The 25641-nt window shown below is 38.0% G+C and overlaps 1 protein-coding gene across 1 annotated transcript in view; it reads left to right on the top strand.

Annotated features, from left to right (window-relative positions):
- Positions 1-25641, top strand: part of ARHGAP10 (Rho GTPase activating protein 10) — a 138029-nt gene that overhangs the window by 45254 nt on the left and 67134 nt on the right. The window contains exons 4-10 of the mRNA XM_036382758.2: positions 8263-8334; positions 11572-11673; positions 14619-14729; positions 16745-16849; positions 20489-20618; positions 21904-22010; positions 23691-23785. Of these exons, the coding sequence (XP_036238651.1) occupies positions 8263-8334; positions 11572-11673; positions 14619-14729; positions 16745-16849; positions 20489-20618; positions 21904-22010; positions 23691-23785 (722 nt within the window). The remainder of the gene's footprint in view (positions 1-8262; positions 8335-11571; positions 11674-14618; positions 14730-16744; positions 16850-20488; positions 20619-21903; positions 22011-23690; positions 23786-25641) is intronic.

Here is a 25641-nt window from a genome sequence, read left to right as displayed (position 1 = left end):
ATTTCCTAAACTATTCTGAAGCAAAGCCCCTTCTGACTTGAATGCAGTTAATACTTCTGTTGTGTAATGTAGGAATACATCTAATGGCTCTTAAGGAGTGCTTTCTCCCCTTAAGACCTGTTTTCCCCCCTTTGTTAGATAGATATAATTTAACTGAGGGTTTTTTCCTTTCTGGAGATAATTAAAATCTGTTGTCTTGTACGCCATCATTGATTTGACACTCATTTCAGTTCAATAATTGTTTTATAGCTTCCTTCCTCTCTCTTTTCAGAAACATAGGAAGAACCTCTTTTCCTTAGAGTTTTTTTTTTTGCTGCTGCTGCTAAATAAATTTTTTTTTACCTTCTTTCTAATTTTGCCCCTACAAACTTGTCTATTTTCTTTTCACTCCATTACATTTATCTTTGTATGGGATTTCTGATACAATTATATTCACCTTATATTCCCTGTGATTTCCCAAGGCAATATAAACAAGCTGTTTTACTTTGATACATTCTCTTCTGTTTCCTGCTACATTTTTCACACACTTCTATCCCTTCAGATGTCCTAAGAGGAAAGGTACTATGCAGCTAAATTTTAAAGTCTTTTAAGTCTTTTTCCTCCTTTTAATTTTTTTTAGCAAAAAAAAGGGCTTGTTCTTTTGCCATGGGTATCTTTGCAATTTTGGCCTCTGAAAAAATTCTTTTGTGTTCTTTATCAGTTTTGCCAGTTGGCAGAATCAAATCTAGATTAACATCTCTGAAAAGCAGAGTTATTCCCTGGTATATATCGGGATCACAAGAAACGGTTTCTCTATGGATTTTTAAAGAAATATCCCCGTGAAGTCGCTCTTTTAGTCTTTCTTTTATTACTTCTTAAAAAAAAAAAGGAGGAGAGAGGGCTTCTCAGTTTCTCAGTGCTTTCACAAGTTAAAAGATGTTGTTAGCATTCAAAGGTGTACACTCAAAAGTTTAAAGATATACTTTAAATAATCTGTACATGTATGTACATTTACTCATTTATTCTTACTTAAACTACCTCTTGTGATAAGATATGGAAGTGCATGAGTATTTATTTCACAGGTGAAGTGCTCACTTAACACACAGTGTTCCTGCATAGCTAACTCTGTTACCTTTTGTCTAGTGACTTTTGTATCTGGATCCGATTCAGCAGCTGACTCTACTGTGAAGATGGTGGTATTAATTTTTCTAATCTTTTCTTTGGCACTCTTCGTGTGGTATTTAGGGGTTTGTAAATCTTAATCTCTCTTGACAGTAATCTGAAGAAATCTGTGTGAAGGAGCAATCAGTTGACTCACTGATCTGGAGTAAAAAAGTACCCAGTAGTCTTAGATGTGTGATGCATTCAAGATCTGTTCAACAGGAGTTCAAGGCATTATGTAGTGCTCCATATGTTCAGATGCTTTTAAGTCTGCTGACAGTGCAAACTGCTAAATATATCTGTCAAGACAATGGAAAGGACATAATTGTTGACCACTTCTGAAAAATTAGGCTGCCAGCAGTACATTGAATATTTCAGATGCAGATAGAGAGGCACAGCATGTCTCAGGAACAGCATTTGAGTACCTTAATTGCAGCATCTACAGTCTTTTCTGTGCAATTTTTCTAATTTAATAGAACATTTTCCAGTTTTAGAAACAAGCAAAAAATCTGCTGCCATATCTCATTGCCCAGCCTCCCCTTTTCCTCTGCTGGGCATGAGACCAGATGACAATCCTGTAATTATCAAAATATGGAACACGAAGGTACAACTATGAGTATTTCAGCCACATCTTACTCTGATTTGGTGGCTACTGACATTGAATGTTTCATTTATTTGTTGGGTTTTGAATGTCATTTACAGTCTTCTGAAATAGTTTTGTGGGTTACATATGAACTTGCCCACATCAGCCTATAAACCAAAGATGACTTGCCTGTACAATAGAAAAAAAAGTTCAGAACCAGATCTGGGTGTGTTCCTCCCACCTCTGAGTGAACACAGCTGACAAGTCCTGTTACCACTGGCTTCCTCTTCCAGATAACTCTGTGGTCTCACATGCATCAACATCATTCACTAGAGAATTTTCATTCTGTTAGTTCATCATTGGGAAATGTTTGGAATTTGCATTGTAAAGCTGTCACCAGTTTGGATTTTGCTGGTTGTTAATAACAGCACTGTTTCTTCTGGAGGAAAGCGCTGACAATTGAGCAATTCATTCTTGACTGAATACTGATGCCGTTGTTTGCTGCTGGATTCCTTGACTTTCAGAGGCATCTTTTTGCTCAGTGAAGAGCTTTGCCATGCATCAAGAAATTGGGAATTATGCATTTTTCTTTTCTGAGCAGCCTTTTTGCTTGGTCAGGACATACAAGGTCTATGGTATTGAAACCAGACCATGTTCTGGTGTGTTGCTGTTTGCTAAGGTGAGGTCTTTCTTAGAGGAGTTATCCCCAGCTTTCCTTCACTGCAAATGGGGAAAGCTGATTTGTTGCAGTGTGTGAAAGTCTGTTTCTCGTTATTTTGTTTTCTTGTTTGTTATGATTATGGCTTTGTATGGCTTTATAGTGGAATGTATTGCTAAAAATAAACTTACTCAGAAGACAGGACTATTAAATAGCTTTCAGTAAATAATCTTTACTAAAACCCACTGTCTATTTAATTATCTTTTTTCTTAAAAAAAGGAAATTATGTATTATTTCCTTATGATACCAATCTGATTTTAGAGGCCAGCAGTTTCATGACAAGGGAATCAATGAGGGCAGTGTTTCAGAGTAGGGCACAGCATAGCAGATGGATCATAGGAGGCCCTTTTAGCTGTCTGTCCTTAAGGTGAGTGATGAACTTCCAGGAGATGAACAGGAAACAACTTTTCTGTTGAAGGGTGAACTCATGAGTCCAGCAGTTGCATTTCCTGTAAGGCAAGGCTGCTGCTTGTGAAGGAATTAGAAGTGCAGAGCACAGGATTCTGCCTGTATTGAGGCTTGTCAGGCAGTGGCTCAATGGTCTAGGAAATTCCCCTTGGAACAGTTTGAGAAACTTCTTGTCTTCCTGCCAAACCCTGAGGGTATTTCTCTGGAACACCTAAGAGGGAGGTGATGTGTTTTGTTACAGATGCCTCCTGGTGCTTCAACAAAATATGTTGTCTCTAGGTGAGGTGTATCACTGGTCCCCCTGGCTCTCTTGTTACCAGATGGTTTCCTCCACAGCAAATGAATCCACAGTAATGGATGTCACTTCTTTTTTATAGCCTCTGCACACATGCAAAGACACACAAGTATTAATGTGCTGTGAGACCTCCTTAAAAATCCTTTAGTCTATGTACTGCAGGCCTTCTAAAAACCAAAAAACTCCTATGTCTGTATTCTCAATGTCTGCCTGAGGCCCTTTCAGTATCTAAGATTGTAAAGCTACAGGGAAAGCTCTAGAGCAGGGAGAAAATCCAGACATGTTTATTAGAAGAAAACTTGATTTGAAAACAAAATAATGAGCCTTGGGGGTGGTTTGCACTGTCTGCAGTCATCAGTGCTCCAGATAAATGCAAAACCAGTGCTGAGGTGTGGTTATAGAGAGAGAACTCTCTATGTAGGGATGGCAGGGGGGTTGGCTGTGCAGCTATCTGGGGGCATGTGTAAGAGCAAATCATATTCTCATGGGAAAAGAAAGAATAGAGATTCAGACTTTGCAAATAACATCTGATGTTTTCAGTAGTGGAATTGTATCTGCAAATTTTAATTGTGCAGGGTTTCAGACATATGACTTAATGCTTTGAGAAATTTCAGTAGCAAATCACTATATGAAGTAGGAAAGCTTTTTAGAGAAAATAATAATCTTTATATATTCTCTCTCTTCCAACATTGGAGGTATCAGAATTGGCTTTTTTTTTTTTTTATTAGGCTGAATTGTGCATTTTCTTAGGGAAAACACAACTGTATCCTCTATAAGTAGAAGAGGAGCTGTAGTGGTAAATATCTTTATTGGAAAGTGAACTTCTTTATCTAGCAGCACTGTCAACTATTTTGTTATTCAGTCACTGCTAGGTATGTCTTCCTTTCTGCCTTCTCTGTTGCACTCACTAAGGCAAAGCTTCCTTCCCAGATCTGGTTTCATTGACACTTGCTCAGTTTCATGGGCTTTGCCTTACTGACATGTTGGCCTCCCTCATAGCTTTGTTGAGGGACAACCAACAATCCTGCTCCTGACTACAAATAAATCTGTCGAGTTGGTATGCTCAGAAACTAAAACCCCTCATTTATGCAAGGCATCCAATCTGCATTCCAGTTCCTGAGATGGAATTGGGAACTCAGCACTCCTATGTTGCAGTGCAGTCTACAGGAAGGTGTTTGTTTATGGCTTAATTTTTCTTCTTTCTCAGTAAACCTGTGTTTCTTTATGGGAGAATGCGTCAATTCAGACTGGAGCAGAGTCAGGATATGTATTTACCTCACCACCAAGTTGTTGATGAGCAGTGTGCAATTTCCAGTGCTTCCAGTAAAGGCTGAGCTCTAAGAATGTTTTTAGGATGAAGGCTGGGAGGCCAGTGCTGCATTTGTCTAATAACAAACTTGGATTAACTTAGGTTGGTTTAACCTTTTTAGCCACTGAACTTTGAGGAGAGCTATTGTGGGTTGCTACTCCTTCACAGGTCATGCAAGCAGCTTTCCTCCTCTGCAGTATAAGCCTGGTTGTGCCTGGAAAGGGAGTGGGAACTTTGAAAACCTGCTCCTGCCTACTGCAGGAGAAAGCAAGAGGAGCATTGAATGCTGGTGCCTGATCTTCTCTGTCAGATAACAGTGCACAGGGGGAGGTATTGGTGGAAGTAATTTGTTCTTAAACACCTCTACTCCCGACTTTTCTGGGAAGGGAAGAAGTGACAGTCTAAATGGAGTCATCTTGTGGAGTGCCACTGGCTGCTCAGTGACCTGTTGGGTCTTGCTGACCTGACTGAGGAAGTATCCAGCAGCTGTGAATGAGCTTGCTAATGGATTTAGCCTGTGCCTTTGAGGGCTGCAGTTGGAAAGAGAGGCTGGGGCCCCATAATCTGTGATCTGTACAACTTCTCTGCTGAGCAAATGGAGTTCTGTAAAGGCATCTGAAATAGATACACACAAAGCTGACAGCACACTTCAGGATGTGGGAAATGTTGGATAGAGTGATCTTCTGAGGTGGTGATGGCTCTGATGACTTTATTGCTGCTGTTGCCAGGTTTATGTTCAAGTTCAGGTTAATTCTTTGACCTTTCTGTAGGTGCTGTAAGCAGAGCAGGACTAGTGTGAGCAGTCTGGGACTGTCTGCCCGGGACACGTGCGCACATTGGGTTAAACATTTCTGGGCATTCCTGAGACTCTGACATTCACAAGACTGGTTAAAATTCTGTTACCTGAGACATGACCTTGTTAGATTGGTTCACTTATGACTTGCGTGCCACAGTTTGCCTGCCAGATATAATTGAATATATATTTGTTTCATGGAGGTTTGGATAGATGAGAGATGTAAAAAAAGGGATTTTAAAATGTCATTTCAAATAGTACATTTCTGTCATAATCTGTCAGGATTAGAGAAGAAGAGGGATGAAAATGAATGTAAGAGTCAAGACAGAAGTTGAAAAAGGAAGGAACATCTAGTTTCATATTAATCAACTTAAATGCCTAGTTTAACTTTTGCTGGAAATTTTCCATTTTAACATGATTCTAGTTCTGAAGACAAGTACAAGTGATGATTACAAATATATTTAGGTAATCCTTTGCTTATATGCTAATTTGTTATCTACAGTTTTAAAAAAAGAGTTGTTTTAAGTTTCCGAGTTATAAATAAGCTAAGAATGAATAGCAGTGTAAATAATTTTTTTCTATAAATAATAATACATCTTTTTGTAGTTTTTCATGACAAGCACTGGATTCTGAGTACTGGAAAACAGCAGGAATGAGTCTCTATTTAATCTTGTATTGGAGGTATTTTAATTATGAGCTTGGTCAGTCAGAAGAACATCTCTGTAATTCACTGTTGAATTTACCATCTTGCATTCTTATATATGGCCTGGTATGAAGCTCTGTGAGAATGACCAAAGCTCTGCAAAACCTCACTCCACCCAGAAGTAATCAAGAGTTCTGTTATTTAACCCAGGCACAGAAAGCAAAGAGGGTGACAAATCAAAAGTACCTTCATGGCAGGCACCTGGGGATACATCTGTTAACAAAAGTTTAAGTTGTGCAAAATGAGAAATGTCTTTTTTGGAAGGAGGGGAAGCTTGTTTTTCTTTTAATGAAAGAATTACTGGCATATCATCCCTCTGGCAGCAGTGGAATCTGCTTCTTGGCAGTCGCTGAGGAGAACATCTCATTTTGATTTAAAGATTATTTTCTGCTTCAAACAAATTCCTGTAGTGGTTCCCATGGTTAATACTGCATAGGAGTAGCAGGACAAGTGTTTTACAGCCCTGCTGTTTTATAAAGCACAGTCTTTTATGCATATATTTTCCTTTTTTTGGTATTTTTTTCATTTGTTACATCAAGGTGCTATGGTTTCCTTTGATTTGGACTTTGTGTTCAGCATACATTCAATGCGTGTTAACCTTACACTTTTTTGTGTAAATGTTCAAAAAAACTAATAAGCAACTTGTCATTTGTTAATTATTTTTAACCCTCTAACCATGTGAGTTCTCAGTTGTTACCTTTAAATGCTTTAAGATTCCAGGAAGTGTGGTGCTCTACCTTGTGGAAGCTTGTGCCATCCTCTCTGAGTTTTCTCCTTCACTTTGTTAGAACAGAGAACAATTTGAAGTTTTCCAGTATAGAAGGACTGATTGTGAGGTTTCCAGGCTCACCACTCTGACTTGAGAGTTCTTCCTCCCAAGGGTGCACTGAAGGGTGCTTTAAGATGTTTTTGGCAAAGTCATGAACTGGATGCAGAGGGGAGTTTTGTGCTGAGAAGAGGTGCTCTGAAATTAGGATGTAGCTGGTATGTGGATGACTGTGCAGCACCCAGTTTGGCCCAGACTTGCCAGCCCTTTGGGTTTCCACTTAGCTGCAGGTTGGTGTGCTGTGCTGGCCCTGCAGAAATGTGGGTTGCTGTGGTTACAGTGAATTGGCAGGATGACTCCCACAGTAATCCCTCATGGCTGCGGGGATGGGTGGGAGCAGCTCAGATTTGTGTTGTGCCAGGTCTCGGGTACATCCCGTGTGTGTTTTATGATAAGAATTTTCAGAAGTGTTCCAGGAGGCTGGTTTAAGCCTGTGATGTTTTATCTGAAGATTTTCACTATAAAGGGAGGGGAAAGGGGAGGAAAGAGAGAGAAAGATTTCTGTTCTATGTTAGGGGGATTCCAGGGAGCTCTGCCTGAACTCTTGGCCTCCCAGACCAGTTGCTGTGCTAAGCCCAGTGCTGGGCATGATTTATTCTGTGGATCTGCCTTAGGAGAGACCAAAAGGTCTGCTCCCCCCACTCTCCTTCACCTGCAATACTCTTGCCATCTTTTCCATGCTGCTGCTGTGTTCAAGAAGATCCAGCCTTTCCTGAAATTTCAAATATTTTTAAAATTAGAAGTCTTGTTTGCACCAAATGGAACCCTGCTCTATCTTCAGGGAAATTTCATGTGAATTAGTAGCTGTGCAGATTTAATAAGCTACAGTTTTCTGTCTTATGGTGGAATATTGTGTCCTCCTTTTTTTCTTTTTGCATTGACCATGAGACTTTTTATCATACATGCACAGGTGGATGCTCTCCCAGTCATCTCAACCTCTTGTTTATTGACTTTGCACCTCTTTGATTTTATAATTTAGCTTAAGGTCTTATTAATGTACTTAAGTGTGTTACTATTTGGAGATTTATATGAATGCCTAGTGGCTTTAACTGTCTTAAAAGATTATTGTTTGCTACTCACTGGTCTATTACACAGTTGTCTGTAGTGCTTCTTGTGGCAGATATCTTTGCATCCCCCTAATGAAGCTCATTTGTCCTCTGTGTCATCCTGGTGTTCAGTCATTGAGGCCTTCAACCTGATCTGCAAGACTGCTACAAATGAAGCAGTTGCAATTTTGGGTGCAACCTGGAAATTTCTGAAATTTTTGCATTTTTTTTAATTTAATTTTTCTGATAGTGGATTGAATTAAGAAATTTTGTAAGCTTGAATGAACTCTGATGTGATTTTTTTTTTGAGTTAGAAGTTCTAACTTGCATGCTTCTATTATTTTACCCCAGATCTTCCTTGCTTTTTACTTTTTATTGTGGATGCTGACATGACTCATCAATCTGGCTACAGAAACCTAATTCATGCTTTGTTTTCTTTAGGCAATCAGTGTTACTGAAACTCTGATCAAACCTTTGGAAAGATTTAGGAAAGAGCAGCTAGGAGCTGTAAAGGTTTGTCCCTCTTTTCCTTTATAAGTTTGTTCTGTTTCTCTACTTGGATTGCATTTTATAATGACATGTAATTGGCAGAAACATATTATTGTTTATGCTTCCTGTGTTCACACTTTTTTTGTTTCTACTTTGAGAACTTGCTTCAGAAACAAATGGAATGTGTCAAGAAGAGAATAATGTGTCCTCTCCCTTCCTTCTCTCCACCACCCTTATCTGCTCTGTCTGGAATAGAAAGAATTCTGCTAACAGCCTGCCCCCCCCTTTCCAATGGGTGACCCTGTTCTGCTTTGTATTTGCCTGCAGTTGCACAATCAAGGGCTGAAAAATATTAACTACCTAAAGGAGCTCACTCATCCATATGCTTTTAACTACATTTTTGCCACCTGCAAGGGAGAACTGCCTTTATTTATTTTTTTTGTTTTGAATAAATAACTCACTGGCTCTGGATGCATGGGAATAATAGGGATGAAGAGGCTGAGGGCAAGATCTCATTGAAAGTATTTTTGATAAAAGCATTTGGTCATTTTTTTGAAGATTGTCATTAAGTTGTGAATATTTTTTTAAAAAGCTAAGTGAAATTTATGTATTAAGTACAGACTAGATTTGGATAAAAGTAACAAGGACAAATTTGTGTCTGTCTGCCTTCCTTGCAGAAGGAAGAGAAATTTAAGTGTTTATTAAAAAAAGTAGAAAAGAAAGAAACTAGCATTTTATTAAAATTTACTGTTGTAAAACTCAATGCATTTTCAAAATACCTTCATATGGGTTATTTTACAATTTCATGTCTTCATCACCAGTGATATTTCATGATGATAAGACAATGTTTCACTTATGAGAGCACTATGCATTTTGACTTTGGCAGGAATGATTAACATGTCTGCATATGATTTCAGTGTTCATGAACTGAAAATGCTCTGTTGAACATAAATCCTTTCAGCTCAATGGTACAATGAGCTTTGTGCAATTTTATGGACTTGAGAGAAGTATATTAGGTGACCCAACCAACGCACAATAAAAACTTGATCTGTAATATAGCCAGTCTTCCAAGGAAAGAGAGAATTTGTTCTGAATGTAACTGATTGTCATAGAAGCAGCTGTGCAATGAATGCATTATTTCAGCAGTATTTTTGTTGTTAAAAAATATTGCTGGTTTTGGGGTGAGAACTCCTAATGCTTTGAGTTATCTCATGTCTTCACTCATTTCCTAGTTAGAATTCTCTTCCCGATGCTTCTAACACAAACTATGTTCACAAAGCCTATATCTCCCATTATTTTTGGATGGATGTTTCTTTCCTTGTGTCCCTGCATACTGTTTCTGTGAAGCTGTAGCTTTTCTTTCTGATCTAAACTTTTTTTTTACAGAATTTTGTCAAAAAGGGCATTTAAACCTTTAAATAGAAGTCTTACATAATTATATAATTTCTAAATAAAAACCCTCTAAAAATATTTAGCTCTTGGAATATTCTTAACTGAATATTTATTCAATATAATCTAAACACTGACATTGGAAATATAACTCTGCTTAGCTCTGAAAACCAGCCTATGGCATCTAGTGATGAAATATATCTGCAACATTGTGTAGTATTTGCTTCAGGAAAGATTTATTCTCTACCATTACAAAATAAAAGTTGAATCTGCTGCCTCAGATTTTTTCTGCATCTTACATCCCTTTGCTGATGAAATGGTCTGAGTTAAGCTTAAAAAAAGGAAGGGGAGGAAAGTTTAGCTTCATAGAACTGGAAGCTGAGACAATTATTGAATTACCCCTTATTGAAAAGTGTTGCTGCACTAATCCCAAGCTATGTATGTAAAGTTTCTGACTTTGCCTGTTAAGAAGTTAAGAGAATTCTATTTTTTTTTTTTTTTGGAGCACTCAAATGTTCACCACATCAATGGAAATTTTACTAATATAAACACAAAGATTCACCTATTTCCTTGCACTTTGGTCGTAATTACCCATGTTGCTAATATGTTATCTCTAATCACCCTGATACTATATGCATATGTTCATGTTTCTCAGCTGATAACAAATATTTTTTAGGACTAATTTTTTAAAGGAAATTTTGACTGTCAGAGTGGGGGAAAAAAATTCTGGTAGAAGTCCTTGCTGAGAAGCAATCCTAAGCAGCCTCCTTAATGTAATGCCATTTTCAGAATCGAATGGTTCAGAGAGCAAAGATGTGTGTCTCTTCTAATGCAGTACATATAGTAGTGTTCAAAATCAAAGGTTAAGAGGAGAAAAAAAGAGCAATTATGTCTGTAGAGTTTAACCAGGGGTTTGGTTAGAATACATTTAAATGTCATTTCAAATCTATGGATGAGGAAAAATATTTTAATTGAACTAGTATATTTCTGATTATTAAATCTGCCAGTTCTTGAATATGTAATTAAATACTTGATTTTATTTATTTGAGGTTATTTTCAACTGCAATTAGATATGCTAAAAATAGCTTCAAAACTGGTTGGTTGAATTCATGAATACTGATTTTTGCCTTAATACAGTGGAACTGAGGAATCAATTTGCTTTTCAATATCTTCTACTAAATTAGATTCAGAAACTCAGATTTCCTAAAAAAAGTAATGACTGTCCTTCTTCTAATACATTGTTTTTGGTGGTCAGAGAAACGGTTTTGCATTGTTCAAATGATATTCCTACATGTCGGTGAGAGTTTTTCTTTTGATTCTATGATATTAAGTTTTATGGATATTTTTTCTTTTTATTGAGTTTTTGTCATGGGCACAATAAAACTCTGGTAGAAATAGGAATTCAGCACTGGGGTTGTTGTATAGCTTTAAAATGAAGAAATCCTATGGAATATAGAGGTGTATTTCCTTTGGGTTTCGAGCTGTTGGAACTTCTCCCTTGTCAATTTTAAAAAGTTATTTTTTCAGTGAAACTGATATTTCCATGTAATGCCTTTTATTCAAAAACAAGGTGGTGTGGATGATGCCTGAAAGTAATGAAAAATACAATAAATCAAGAAGAGGCCAGATTTTTTTCTTTTTTGACTTAGAAGATGTAAGCATCTGTGTGATAAGCTACACCATAATGATGCAATGGGATTTCATTTCAAGTTAGCCTTTAAATTAATTCTTAAAATGAGATGAAGCATATTTTTCTCTGCTTTCTGGAGCTATGATTTTTTTTCTCTTTGTTCCTGATGAACTAGAATTTTAAAAGAAGAAAAATAGTACACTTCTATATTGACATGGTTGCTACTTTGTTTCTGTATCTAGGAGGAAAAGAAGAAGTTTGATAAAGAGACAGAGAAGAACTACAGTTTGTTAGAAAAACATTTGAATTTATCAGCTAAGAAGAAAGAGCTACAATTACAAGAGGTATTGTTGCCTCTCTTTTTTAATGCAGGCCAAAGGCTTTGGAATGCAGAAACAGCATTCTCAGTGGTAAAACAAACCAATTTTCTCATCTGGAAAGGTTGGTGAGAAAACCAATATTTGCTGAACTTAGTACCTCCACCATTTTCTGAATCAAGGGTTTTGTGTGTATGAGGCACTGAGTCTCATATAATTTTTCATATATAATTGGGGAAGAGGGAAGTGCAAACATACTGTGAAAAACTCTGAATTTCTTAAAAGCCTTTACCATTCATGTAATTTGCATTGCATTATGAGTATTGACTGAATCTCCTGTGCTAGCACTTACAGCAGAGGACAGCAAGACTTTTATTTCCAAATAAAGTGGGTTTGTGCCTTTGCTTTTTCTCATGTTTTGAAGATTTGTTTTGGGGTTTTTTTGAGTAGTGCTATAAAAAATTTGTTGACAATTTGATAGATTTGTTTTGCCTGGCATTCCTTCTGGTTCCCTCTGGGTTTATTATCATCATCAACTTATTTGTAATAGTTTTTATTTCTGGAGCAATGGCAAATAGTATGTGTGAAGACTGCTGGGAAATCTTGTAGAGACTTGCTGTAGCCAAAAGGACTTTTTTTCCCAGATAAATGTAATTGTGTCAGAATTATTAATGTTTAGACTATAAAAAACCTTAATGTTTTCCTCAGAGGTAACTCCTGTCCCTGCCCTCTACCCCACCCCAAACATTCTATGCCATTTTTCATAACAATGGTTAATATTACTGGCAAAGTTACCCTGGAATTTCTCTACTCTTGAGTTTCACTAAGATGTCGCTTCACCATGCTGCACTTGCAACATAGACCCTCAAATGTGTAAAGAAATGTCTTTTGGGGAGTTGAGCTGTCCCAGTGAAGTTATTGGGCATGGCTCATGTGTCAGGACCTGTACTTTTGTCAAATTGATCAGCTGCCAAACAACTTGACGCAGACAAAATGATAAAGGGCTGATTATGATCACTTGATGAAATATGGGTTTCTTGATATCAAATCTGAAATGAGACCTAACTTCAATGGAAAAATACATAATGACTCTAAGAGGCATTTTGAAGCTGTCTCAAATATAGCCTGAAGCTTTAGAGCATGTGTAAAATCTAGAATGAGCAAATAGATTTGTTTTAAATGTCCTTCAAAGTTTCATGACCAAAAATTCTGAAATTCTTCAGTCAGGCTCTCACATTTATGTGTTTAATTTTGGAGTACAACTGTATAAGAAAAAAGGCCCTTAGGGCATGTTGTCAGAGGAGATCGGAACCAATTTCTTGCACAAACTTAGAGAACAGGTATATATAGTTGCATTATAATGTATATAATTTAGTTTTATTCATGTTTAGTTGTGTCAGTTCCTGACTGGAGTAAATAGTGCAGGGATAAATTTGACAAAAATTTGATGAAAAACGTGCCATGTTGTGGGGTGTGTCTTAACAGAAACACAATTTTTAACTCTCCAGGTTCTGGGATATTCCTGTAATTTTACTGAGGCACGGTGTGTTTCTCACTTCTGTCTTCCTTCAGCAGTACACAAACTACAATGCAGCTTGCTGGGTGCGTGGGGAGGCTCATGCCTCAAAAAACTGAGAGGTGTGATAAAGTATTCTGGACTGTGTGGTGGGCCAGATGTCCTCAAAGATCCACTTCAGAGTCTCTTTCTAGGGTGTTGTGGTACCCTTCATGTGTATATAATTAGAAGCTTAGCTGACAACTCAAACAATTCCTGTGTTTGTAGGCAGACAACTCAAACAATTCCACAGTTTATGGGATGCATCAAAATGGCATGGCTTGTTGAAACATTTGCTTACTGAAATACTTATCAGGGCTTAATTTATTTAATGGCATTTGTGGTTATGCCCCTTTAACTGCTGAGAGTTCTCCAGCACAGAGCAGTAAAGCCAAGCACGTCTTAAGGCAAAAGTGTCTTAAAGCTAATTTGGTTTATCCTCTTAAAGCACAGCAGTTACTGTTCTGCCTGAAGGATGTAGTCCCAGTATTTAAGAGAGAGTCTGATAGTAAGTCTTGTCCTTTCACCTCTCCCTTTTTCCACTTCCTTTGGCAATTCACTGTAGATGCATTTTGTATTATCTTTGTGGGCAAAGACTAAGTGTTAGTTACTTAGAGTAACCTTTCCTTTAATGTTATTAAAATAACAGTTTCTATTACTAAATTTTAAGATTAATTTGAATGAATCTTACATGTACCTTAAATAACCACTTCATAAAAAAATAGGTAGATGCTAGAAAGTGAATTATTTATATGCAGATGGATGTTAGCTGAAATGTAGCTATTCAGCATCAATATGGTGTTGGCATTTCTGCAAAGCTGTGCTAAATATCAGCTGCAGGTAGAAAGGCTGCATTTTTAGACACTGGATGCTCTGGGGAAACTTGTGGAGTGTTGTACCAATAAGTGAACGTTTTTTCCATTGCATTTCTTGCCAGTGAGAGTGAACACAGGTGTGGGATGAGTACAGCAACATTCTGGCTATTTAACAGCAGTTATTTGGGTTATAGGGTAAAATTTACAGCACCAGCACTGTAGTTTTCAAAAATAACATTTTCTTCCTTAATTTGATTGGAGAGATGATTTCCCCCTTTTCCAATGGATGATGCTCTTAGCTCCCACTCTCTGTTTGGACAGGTACCTTTGCAATGCTGTTAAAAGTTGGATTCCCTAGAAAAGAAGCTTAAAGAGGTGTTGCTGGAATTTTTCTAAAAAGTCTAGCCTCATGATTCAAAGCAACATATGTTACCTACTGAAAGGGAATTGCTGCTGTTGTTTAAAAGTAAATAAATGATCTATGTTGTAACAAATCCCTCAAATATGGTAAAAGTTATCTGCTTGCCACTTCTTTGTGTGTGTTATCCTGAAGCTGTCTGCACAGTGTCTGTGAAACTTCATGAGGTGTGCTCTGTGTGCAGGCAGATAACCAAGTGGAGCAGAACAGAAAACACTTCTATGAGCTGTCCCTTGAGTACGTGTGCAAGCTGCAGGAGATCCAGGAGCGGAAGAAATTTGAGTGTGTGGAGCCTGTGAGTATCAGGGAATTCAACCTACTCTACCTTTCACAGGGAATGGAGAAAGAATGCATTTGGGCAAAAGCCAAGCTTTGCTTTCTGGAAAACACAACCAATTGAGTGACTTAACAGAATTTAAACTAACTTGTTACATCTGTACAGATTCCTAGTGCAGATAAATTTAACCAGGCATGTCAAATCGTACCTCAGTAATAAGAACTGATTTGGACCCACTGATGTTGATTTTCAGAAAATGTGTGAAACCTTTTGTGGTACTCTAAAAACCTCAATGCACATTGTGAGATAGAATAGAGGAGTCAAGAAGATGTTGGTGTCAAGATTCTTGCCTTCAGTTTTCTAATCAATGAAATGTTATTGCTGACTAATGCAAGGAATCTAATTTTGATTATGAAGGTTGGGCTCAGAGTCCTGCTAGTAAAGAATTGCAGATATAAATCAATTAGGAAGGTGCTGCCTGTTCCTGGGTAGCCTGATATGTTTAATTTCACTTGCAGTTGAATCTATGCAGAAATCAAGGAGTTCAATTTAATTTTGGTGGAAATGCTGCATGCCCTGATGAGACTTTCTTAAATCTATGAGAAGAACTTATTATAAAAGGTTTCTGAAATGTACAGTAGCTTGGTATTTTAAATACAAATTTATCAAACAACAAGAGAACAGTAAGTGTAATAAACTGAGAATAAATGGAGGATGGATTGTGGAAGCAACTTCCATTCTCTCATGCTCTGAAGTCTTTGCTTTTGGGCCAAGTTTGTCCTTTTATTCTGATACAATTGCTTTAATGTAATAATGAAAGAAAAATTTCAAATGACCCTAATCAAAATAGCTGGTCATTAAGCAGTTTTTAAGAACTGTCTATTCTGATAGAGATCATTCCTGTATGAAAAAAAATGCTAAAATACTTAAGGGGGAATAAATTGCTGCAATTATATTAGCATTGAAAGGCAAAAGGATGTGAAAAGAGAGGTTGTGTGGCATTTTTCTGGTGTAGATATGTTGGCTTTTTCTTTTTTTAAAAAATATATTTCTAACCCTAAATAGTTTTGCATTTGGTTATTGTGTTTCAGACTGTTTGAAGTTTCCTCAGAGCCAGACTAAAAAATTGAATCTTCAAATTATGTTCTTGCAACATGTCCCTTTCTCATTTCTGAAAGCTCCTTCTGGATGGGGCTGTACTTTATGTTGCCTAATTTTTAATTGAAGTTTACACTACACTAGAAAGTTTTGTACCAAATTCTTACTTCCTTTACTTAAAATTAAAATACTTAAAATTTATGCGGGTGTTTTTTGCATTTGTTGAAAATACTTTATTTGCTATATGACTTTAGACTTTGATTAAATACATTCTTTGGCTTGCTCTCTTTGGAGAGTTGTTCTTTAATGTCTCACTTGCTTTGTTCCAACAACCTGGACTAAACAGGAGAGTTAGACAGGACTACACCTCATGCTGCTTCCAGTGTAGTACAACTTGTTTGCTCTTTTAAATTGAAATACTAAAGTCAGCATATGCTAAATGGGTCACTTGCTGGTTCTGACAGAAGGTCAGATCTGTGCACAAAAAGCAGCAATGGGCAAAGCTTCCTTCTTGCAGCAAAGCAGATGTGACAGATGGGACAGTCATCTCCAAGTGGTCGTGAGCAGAGACAGCAATGACCAGGGAAATGGTGATGAAAAGACAGAATGCTCATTACCTCCTTGTGCACAAATATGTGTTCCAGACATCATTGGTATCAGAGCAGTTGTAGGAAAAAGTTACATAGGAAAGTTTGGGAACATGGGATGTACATTTCCTATGGTCAAATGGAAAGTAGAGATCAATTGTGAAATTCCAAAGACAGGACCATCCAAAATGTCTGTATACATAGATAATCATAAAGTATAGGCATTAGTGGAAATTTATTTTAAAATAATATTTTTGTAATTTGTCCTTCAAAAAAGCCTATGTGCAGCAATTGTATTGAAGAAAATGGAGTTTTTTGTTCTAACGAGTCTTTTTTTTTCTATTTCAGATGCTATCATTTTTTCAGGGTTTGTTCACTTTCTATCACCAGGGATATGAACTTGCTAAAGACTTCAACCATTACAAAACGGCCTTGCAGATGAATATACAAAATGTGAGTTGAGTCTACTTTTGTGAGTAAAATCACTTGGTGAAGTTGCTGCATGTGCAGTATCTCATTGCCAACCCTTAAGAGTTCCATGTGAGTGCATTGCCTGTGAATTTTGGGGATATGGTGCCATCTCCTGGATAACCAACCACATCACTGAACAAATCATCACTAATTCTAGTGAGTCCTTTGTAATTTCTAATAATACTGTAAAAAGCAAGCATGAAGTAAAAGGCCTCCACTCCTTTTTTACTTTTTTTTGGAGATAGAAAGTATGCAAGGATTATTTAAAACGAATGAAGTCTGTTAAAATGTATAAAACACTGGATAATTGAGAGTATGGGTAATGAAAGATTAACTTCTCAGTGTTTTGGGTGTGCTTTGAAATTGAGTATATGTGGTGGTCATGTCTGAGAGTCATTTCCCTGTAGGGTTACATTACCCATAACTAAGAAAAGGGAAGAAAACCAGCTCGTCACAGCAGTGCGGAGTTTGTCTTGCAGCAGCCCTTTCAAACAAGAACATCCCTGTTGGTTTGGGGTGCAGAACTGTGTAAGGAGACTTGGTGTTGGCACCCATTGCCTATTTGACAAAAAGATCTGTTCCTTCAAGGACAGGCAAATGGGGCCACCACTAGTTTAGTGTGCCCTCATCCCAAATCTCCCAGTGTGATCTGGACTGGGAGAGCAGGAAACAAGGTGAAGACTGGAGCAGTGGGACTGAAAGTTACTAGTCAGATGGTCTGTTTGCTTCCTTGAGATTTATGAAGAATAAATCTTGCTCAGAGGAACTTGGGTGTGCTAGAGGCCTCTTGGTAGGAAGCACACCACACACCTTACTGCAAACAATCAGTTCCTGGTGGTGCGTTTGTTTTGTTGACCTCTGAGGGCACCTGGAATTAAGACACAGAAACTACTTCTTGGAGAGGACAGTCTGTTTTTTGAAATGGCTTAACTAGCAGTGAGGTGGAAGGGAGGATTACAGCTGTTGTAATGCATAGTGACATGATTTGACATGATTCACGTGTCCAGTGTCCATACCATTCCTTTCATTTTCTTTCCTGTATGTTCAAGTTTCAAGTTTCCTTTTGAGCTGTTGTTTGGTTTGAGAAAGAGAACTGGTTAGTGGTAACTTTGTAATCAGACTTTTGTAGCAGAAGTCGGTGCTTGTGGGGAAAATGTCAGGCCAGACTTGCTTCTTCTGTGTGCTTGACAGAGTGAGGAGCAGCTTAGAGGGGAACTGATGCCAGCTGAAACATGAGAGGGAAACTCTGGTACAGTTTTGAAGAGCTGGGTTTCAGAATGCAGATGGAATAGAGCCAGTGGAGTGATCTGAAGAAGTGATGAGCAGTGATAAAGTAAGCTAATCTCAGCAGCTGCATTTTCAATTGACTGAATGGCAGCACACTGTGCCCCACCAGATTCCGAAGAGCTTGAGCTTTGCAGCTCAAGTTTTATGGACAGATAGAGGCTGTAGAGAGAAGGCAGAGCAAGGCTCAACAACTATCCAAGGTAAAAGGAGAACAGAAGGAAGCATTTGAAAAGATTGTGAGAGGACATGACACATTCTCCTCTGTGCTGAAGACCAGCAAGACATCCCAAAGGAAAAAAGAACTGGGGTCCGCCTGTGGTAGAGCTGAGCTGCTGGCAGAACACTGGATTGATGGGTTAGAAATTGAAGGGTACAAGATCCAGTACAGACAGCCTAGCTGGATATGGAGAGTGATTAAAGAGTTGCCAGTATAGCTGTAGTAGTTGCCTTTCCTTTTATTCAGGTTGTCTTTAATGTGAGAATTATCCTATGAATTTTCTCTCCCCACCCTACCACAAACCCTGCCTTCCTCTCACTGCCCATCTCCTCCCCTCAAATGAAAGAAAGTAAAAGACTGACCCCAGCCTTGTAGCCCCAGCTCTAGAAAGCTGATTCTTCCAAAAGTTGTGCTATCTTGTATGCTTGTCCTGGGGAAAAGATAAAACAGATGAGGCCGAATTTTCAGAAAAATAAAGATGCTTTCAGAAAGCAAAAAGGCACATAAGCACGCATCTGGAACTATGTGCTTTCCTCAAAACACGTGTACCAGCTTGGATTTTAAAGTGTTTTTCAGTGTTTTCAGCTTGGACAGATGCATATGTAGATAAAACCAGTTACTACCATGATTGTTGTGGTTTTATTTGCTCATTTACCAATTACCAGTGTTTTTCAGACCAAACCAAAGAGTTTCCTGTGTCAGATTGTGAGCTACTCTGTTGTTTCGTGTAGTCCTGTCATGTAATTTGTGGGTGGCATGGTTACTTTCTGATTGTTTTTGCTAATATTCTGATAAATATTTCTCTTCCTGCTGCTTGCAGACTTTGGAATAAGTGACATTCAGGAATAATAATCAACTGGACTTTCAAGTTTTTTTAGGTTGCTTTTGCATGCTTCTGCTTATGTGTGGTCCAAACATTTGGCACATATATAGTCTCAGTCTGTATACACTGTTGATGACCTTCCTGACAGTTTTTCCTCAATTACCACAGAAAATCCTCTACTTCCTGACAACAAGTAGGAGTCTCACAAATTAAGCCAATATATGTAGTGATATTTTTCTAAGGAAATTTCAATATTCAAATTAATTTTGCACTCAGTATTTCACTTCTCTCTGAACAGGTCAGTGCATTGTTTCAAAACCTACTCTGGCAGTCTTAGTGTGCTTTCCACAGTCACAGCAGCTGATATCTAAACCTCACTTTTGAAGAATATCAGAAAACTTGGAGAGTGAACACATATATGGGAATTATGCTTTAAGACTAAATGTCCTAAAATGGCCTGTATCATTGTCTCTTTTTGTAGTTATTTGTGTTGGGTTGGCCCTGGCTGGATGCCAGAGGCCTGCTGCTCTATCTCTGCCCTCTCTAAACCTGCTCTCTCACTGCCCTCCTTAGCTGGAGAGTTTGTGGATCAAGAACAGGACAGGGAAACCAACTGCAGACCTATTAGAGGCAAAACAGACTTGACTGGGAGAATTCAGTTTAATTCATTACCACATTGGAGTAGGAAAACCCAAATCTTAAACACGCCTTTGCATCAGCCCTCCCTTCTCCCTCAGTGGTGCAGGAGAATGAGGATTATGGTCAGTTCAGCACACTCTACTGCTACTTCCACCTCAGGGGGAAGACTCCTGACACTCTTCCCCTGCTCCAGCATGGGGTCTCTCCCACTTGAGACAGCCCTCCATGGACTTATCCAATGTCCACAGGCACTTAAGGGGAATCTCAGCTCTGGCACCTGGAGCATCTCCTGCCCCTCCTTCTGCACTGACCTTGGGGTCTGCAGAGCTGACAGAGTGAGAGTATGTGAGAGTTCCTCTCACATACTCTCACTCCATTCCCTGGCTCCATTTGGCATTGTGTGGTTCTTCCCTCTTAAATACATTATCCCAGAGGCTCTACCATGGTCACTGATGGGCTCAGCCTTGGCCAATGGCTGCCCTGTCTTGGAGCTGTCTGGCACTGGCTCCATGGGACAGGGAGGAAGCTTCTATCACCTTCTCACAGAAGCCCTCTCTGTAGCCTTGCTGTGCAAACCCAGTACATGACTCCTATCAGCCAGGAAAAGTCTTTCTTCCACTCTCCTTACCAAAGAGTTTTTGCTGTCTCGTTTTAGACACGAAATCGTTTTGAAGGAACTAGGTCAGAGGTAGAGGAGCTCATGAACAAGATCAGAAGAAATCCTCAGGAACATAAAAGAGCAAATCACTTCACGATGGAAGGCTACCTCTATGTCCAGGAAAAAAGTAAGGTGTATTTTGTATTCCACAGTGCACATATTGGGCATATGGGCAAGTCTTGTCTCTACAGGTAACATGATGATCCAAAGAATTTACTGTTGATTAAAGAGTCATCTAAGTATATTTTCAAAGTTTTTAACAGCATTGTTACTCTGGCTCATAAAAAGAATATTGAGCTGAGAATGTGACAGGTTTTAGTAAAAGTGACTGAATTCAGGGAAGTTTTGTTTGACGAAAGAATGGATTTGATCTTATTTTTAATCCCTTACTGATGACCCCCTCTAGAACTGTCAAACATTTGTTCTCAGCCAGCAAGATGAGTTGTCAAGTTAGCCTCTGAAAATTTGGCTTGTTGAATATGATGAAATTGAGTGTCATTTCCTTGATTCATTGATACACTTTCATTACCTAATTGTGATGATAGGGTCAAATAAAGCAGACTATATGTTAGGTAGCTGGTGTTAAAATTCTTGCTGTGAAGGTGCATGTTGCATAAATCATATCCTGTCAACACTTCAAACAATTATAAATCTTTCTCACACTAGTAAAAAAGCCAAACAAGCTGCAGAGCTCTTGTTGCTCAAGGAATGACAATTTATTGTAATTTATTATTTATTTTAAAACATTTTGCATAAATCATGTTTTTGAGATGTTTGCCCTTATAGAGTGAAAAGATTCATTTGCAGACCTGTTTTTTAGGAAAAGCTAAGTAATAGAAGTGCAGAGATAGAAAGGGTCAGAATACAAGTTTGAACACTTGGCATTATGGTGCAAATCTCAGCAATACTCTTTGCAGTAAGCTGGGCTCTAAAGGGAGTGTCTTCTGTCTAGGGTATGCACTGATTAATAGGAGAGAGTTCTGGTGTGATCAGACCTTAATCATGAGATTGTTTAGAACTTGTAACAGAAGTGTGGTAATCTGTGGTTATTTAGCTTCAAATTACCAAGTATAAACCTAGCTTTCTGTGTTCTTCTAAATAAAGTCTCAAGGGGGTATTTACTTTATAGGGAAAAATTATTTTGTCTGTAACAGAGAGAGAAAGATATATTAATAATTCTTTCCATTTGTCATTAAGCATAAGGGTGAAGTACAACATGCATTGTGTTTTAGAATATAAGCAGTGGTTAACATTAGTATGATGTTGTATAATATTCTTAATTTGTACCTTTGCTTTAAATACTGCACTATTAGGAATTAACTAGGGCTCTTAAGTATCATTTTAGAAAGCAGGAGAGGAGAATGCAAAAACTGGAAAAAGTACATACTATTGATTGCTTTTGTGTTATGTAGGGCCTGCTCCCTTTGGTTCCAGTTGGGTGAAGCACTATTGCATGTACAGGAAAGAGACAAAGAAGTTTTCCATGATCCCATTTGAACACAGATCAGGAGGCAAAGTTGTATGTATATTTATGTATTCTACTCTTACACTTGTCCTGTATTAAGATCAGAGAATGTGTCAGATAAGATTTGTCAAGTACTTTCCCCCTCTACCCTCCTTGCCCCTTTTTTTCATCTTTCCTTATGCAATTCAGTCTGCCATTAAAGGACATTAACCCAAAGGACATTAACCTTCTATTAAGTTATTAATAGATAAGAATTCTCCAGACTTTTCAGTTGCATCCTTTTAGGAGAGCAGAGGAACTGGCACAGATAACATGCAATGTTTCACCATTTAGAATCTTGTTTATGAGGTCTTTAACTTTCTAAAATATAAATCAGGAAAATATAACAGACCTTGAAATTTCTTTATTAAATGATTCAGAGTTTTCTTTGGAGATTTAAATGCTAGAAGTGGAACTAGAAAAGTGGATAGGAATATAGTTTGCACTGATAACTGAATGTAATTTCAGCTATCTTTAAAAGCATCTGAAATATTCAAGACCCAAGACTTTGTTTATGTTTAAATGGCTAAACTACTGAAATAGTTGGGAATTGATTACCTTTAAAGATGACACATTAAATGAATGTATTTGTAGGGATACAATTTTATATTGTATCCCTATATTGATGGGAAAAAATGCATTTTGTTGCAAAGAAAAAGGATATCTGAATCTGGAAACTAAGGCTTGAGTCAATATGCCTGTAAATGCAGCACCCTGCCCTGTGTTCAGATTTGGTTAGGAGATCATGTTGTTGGAATTTTATCAAGTTATTATACCCTATTAGTTTCAGCAGAGGGGAGATGACTTACATAATTTTGAGGACTCTGTGTATTTACGAATATATTGAATTTGGAAGAATCTTTCAAAAGCTTTGGAAAACCTGATGTACTGAAAATCAGTAGTATTTGATTTCCTTAATCACTTCAGTACATCTATGAATTTTTTATCTTAATTTGCCCTAGTTGTAATAAGCCATTTTAGTTAGTAGAGTATATAGTATATGTGGCTGAGCATTCAGCATTCTAAAACACCTGTGAAGCCATTTCTGCTGTATTAAAAGACCTCCTACTTGGAAATTCCTGCAGTTACTCCTTCAGTGACAGCCTTCTATGTCTGGGGATGCCGAATAAGACAAAAAATAATTAAAATATGCAGTTAATCCTGATTTAATCTGGTACAACTCAGGCAGCATTCACAGATGAGTTTGTGATTCCTGGCTAAAATAAGATCCTGGTGTTGGTCTAGAAGAAAGAGAGTTGGTTCTGTAAGACATGTTACAGACAGTAAAGAGCACTTCCTTTGTTCTCTTTGGTGTAGCCTTTACTATGGCCTTTACTATAGAAATCACTGTGGCTGACATAAAATGGGAGAAGTCTCTTTGAGTGTTTATATTGTAACCAGTGCAAAATATTTTTGTTAGTTTAACTTACTGTGGTGTTGAGTCATTCTGTAAAGTACCAGCTGAAATGGACTCAATATTTTTAGATTTATGTCCCAGAAATGACCATAGAATTTATGTTATTGAGTAGAAAAGTGAACTGCAAACATGGGCGGATTCTTTTGCAAGTGTCAGTTTTCAGTACAGCTTTTGCCATTCAATATGAATTTACCTTACTTGCCTTGTACAGCTGGCTTGCTGGAGCTTATAAAACTTACAAGAACTGGGTCAAGCTTATAAAAACTTTCTTTTCACAGGGTGATGCGGAACTCTTTGTCCTTACATATTGTACCAAAAGAAATGCAGATACAATAGACAGGCGATTCTGTTTTGACTTAGAAGCTTCAGACAGGTAAGCTTGTGAAGCACCCTAGAAGAACTCTTTTGAGGTATAATTAAAACTACTGCAAAATTACTGTTGTCTTTTCTTCTGATTTCTTCAATCCTCAGTCAGAGATCCAATGGGAATGGTCACTTGAGGAGCAGGCAAGCACTGCCATGGCTCACTGGGTTTTACCTCACCTGTGTGTAGCAAAAGCAGAGAGGAAATGAACTGAAATGTAGACATTGCCTGAGCTCACATTAAAGAAAAGCACAGACAGAGTTAAGAGGCGCTGTTAAGAGCTATCGTAGTGAAGAAACATGGCTTAAATTGAAGCACATACAGCTGTGGTGAAAGACTGATTGCAGTAATAATTTACCTAGTCATGACCACATTGTCACTCCTGTGTTCCAAAATGATAGGCTGCTGAGGACATATGCTGCATTTTCAGATTGAAATAAGGTTATTTGGATTTTGAGGCTTCTTGTGCCTGGTATAATCATCCACTGCATCTAGAACGTTGTTGCCACTGTCTTTTTGAAGCATCACTTGTTGCTCTATTTCTAAAGAAAAGACTTGCTAATCTTTTTCTCTAAAGGACCTCAAAATTTGATAAACATTGTCTTTCAACAGTGTTCTAGTCTTCCTTCATTTATGAAGGTGAGGGTATCCAGCTTCATAAGGTACTCCAAATAAATTAGGCCAGGATAATGCTACGTTCTTTTGGTCCAGAAATGGATTGTATCTGGAATTAAATGTTAGATAAAAATTACTGAATTGCTGCTGAGTTTTTGCATCCACCCCCTCTAAGCTGATTTTAATCTATATGTTTTCTCCTTTTTTACACCAATTAACTACATGCTAACTTATTATTTAGTAGGTCTTCAAGTTTTATTGGCTTTTGGGTTTTTTTTTTGCATCAGATTCTTAGTGTTTTTCACTTCAAAAGCAGCAGGGTCAATGCTCTCAGGCCCCCCTGTCCTGTGATGGCTCATGGTCTGCAGATATGTTTGTGATTATGTGCTCAAACTCTAATCAGCATCTGTGCTGAGGTTGTGTGACCAGTCAGACTGGCCAGAGGTATGTTCATTCCTACAACAAGCAATGGGTAAAGGGATGTGAAACTCCCACTGCATCAGAAACCTTCTAGCCCACATGGCAGATGCAAAGATGCTCTTTTACAGCTCAGTTGATGCTTTTTTGTCACTCTACAGCATGGTTTGAACTTGCATTTTGAGTTGAGGACGATGAGGTTTAGCTATTCTAACGCTGTGTCCCAACAGTATGAAATGAAATAAAGATTTACACTCCAGGCATCAGCTCCTCTTGGGTCAGTGTATTGATTGGTCAGTAGGGATAACAGATTTCAAACTGAGTCTGATAAAACTGCTGAAAAGTAGCGTGAGAAATGTCAGTCTGTCCGCCTCTGTGTGTCATCTGCTCAGTGGGGTATTTGGAGTTTATACAGAGGTGGATGGAGAGCTGGGTTTCCTTGATCCTGCAAAACACTTTTTCATTCTCTTCTCTGGTAAAAGGGGGAAAAATCTAGTTCCTCTTTCTCTCTTGATATAATAGACACAATTTGATCTGCTGTGACCTTGATATCAGACATTTTTCTTTTAATAATATATGTGTGTAGTGCTGAGATGTTCCCATGGAGATTGGTTCTGTGCTGCAGGCCATTAGCTTGTTTCCTTGGTATCAGTTCAGGGCACACTTATCCCTCAGCTTGTCCAAGTTAAAAAATAGCACAGGGATTGACAGCTGGGCATGGGATTTTCTCCAGTACTATGCTTTGAGAGGAGGCAAGGTTGTAAAATTTTAGGAAGACTTTTAAGTAGCAAACATTCAATCTTGTGTGTGACTTAAGCATAACTTTGAGCTAG

The sequence above is a fragment of the Molothrus ater genome, chromosome 4, assembly GCF_012460135.2.
Source record: "Molothrus ater isolate BHLD 08-10-18 breed brown headed cowbird chromosome 4, BPBGC_Mater_1.1, whole genome shotgun sequence".
Classification (NCBI taxonomy): domain Eukaryota; kingdom Metazoa; phylum Chordata; class Aves; order Passeriformes; family Icteridae; genus Molothrus; species Molothrus ater.
Note: the sequence above shows the minus strand (reverse complement) of the source record. Positions and strands in the feature narration are given on the sequence as shown.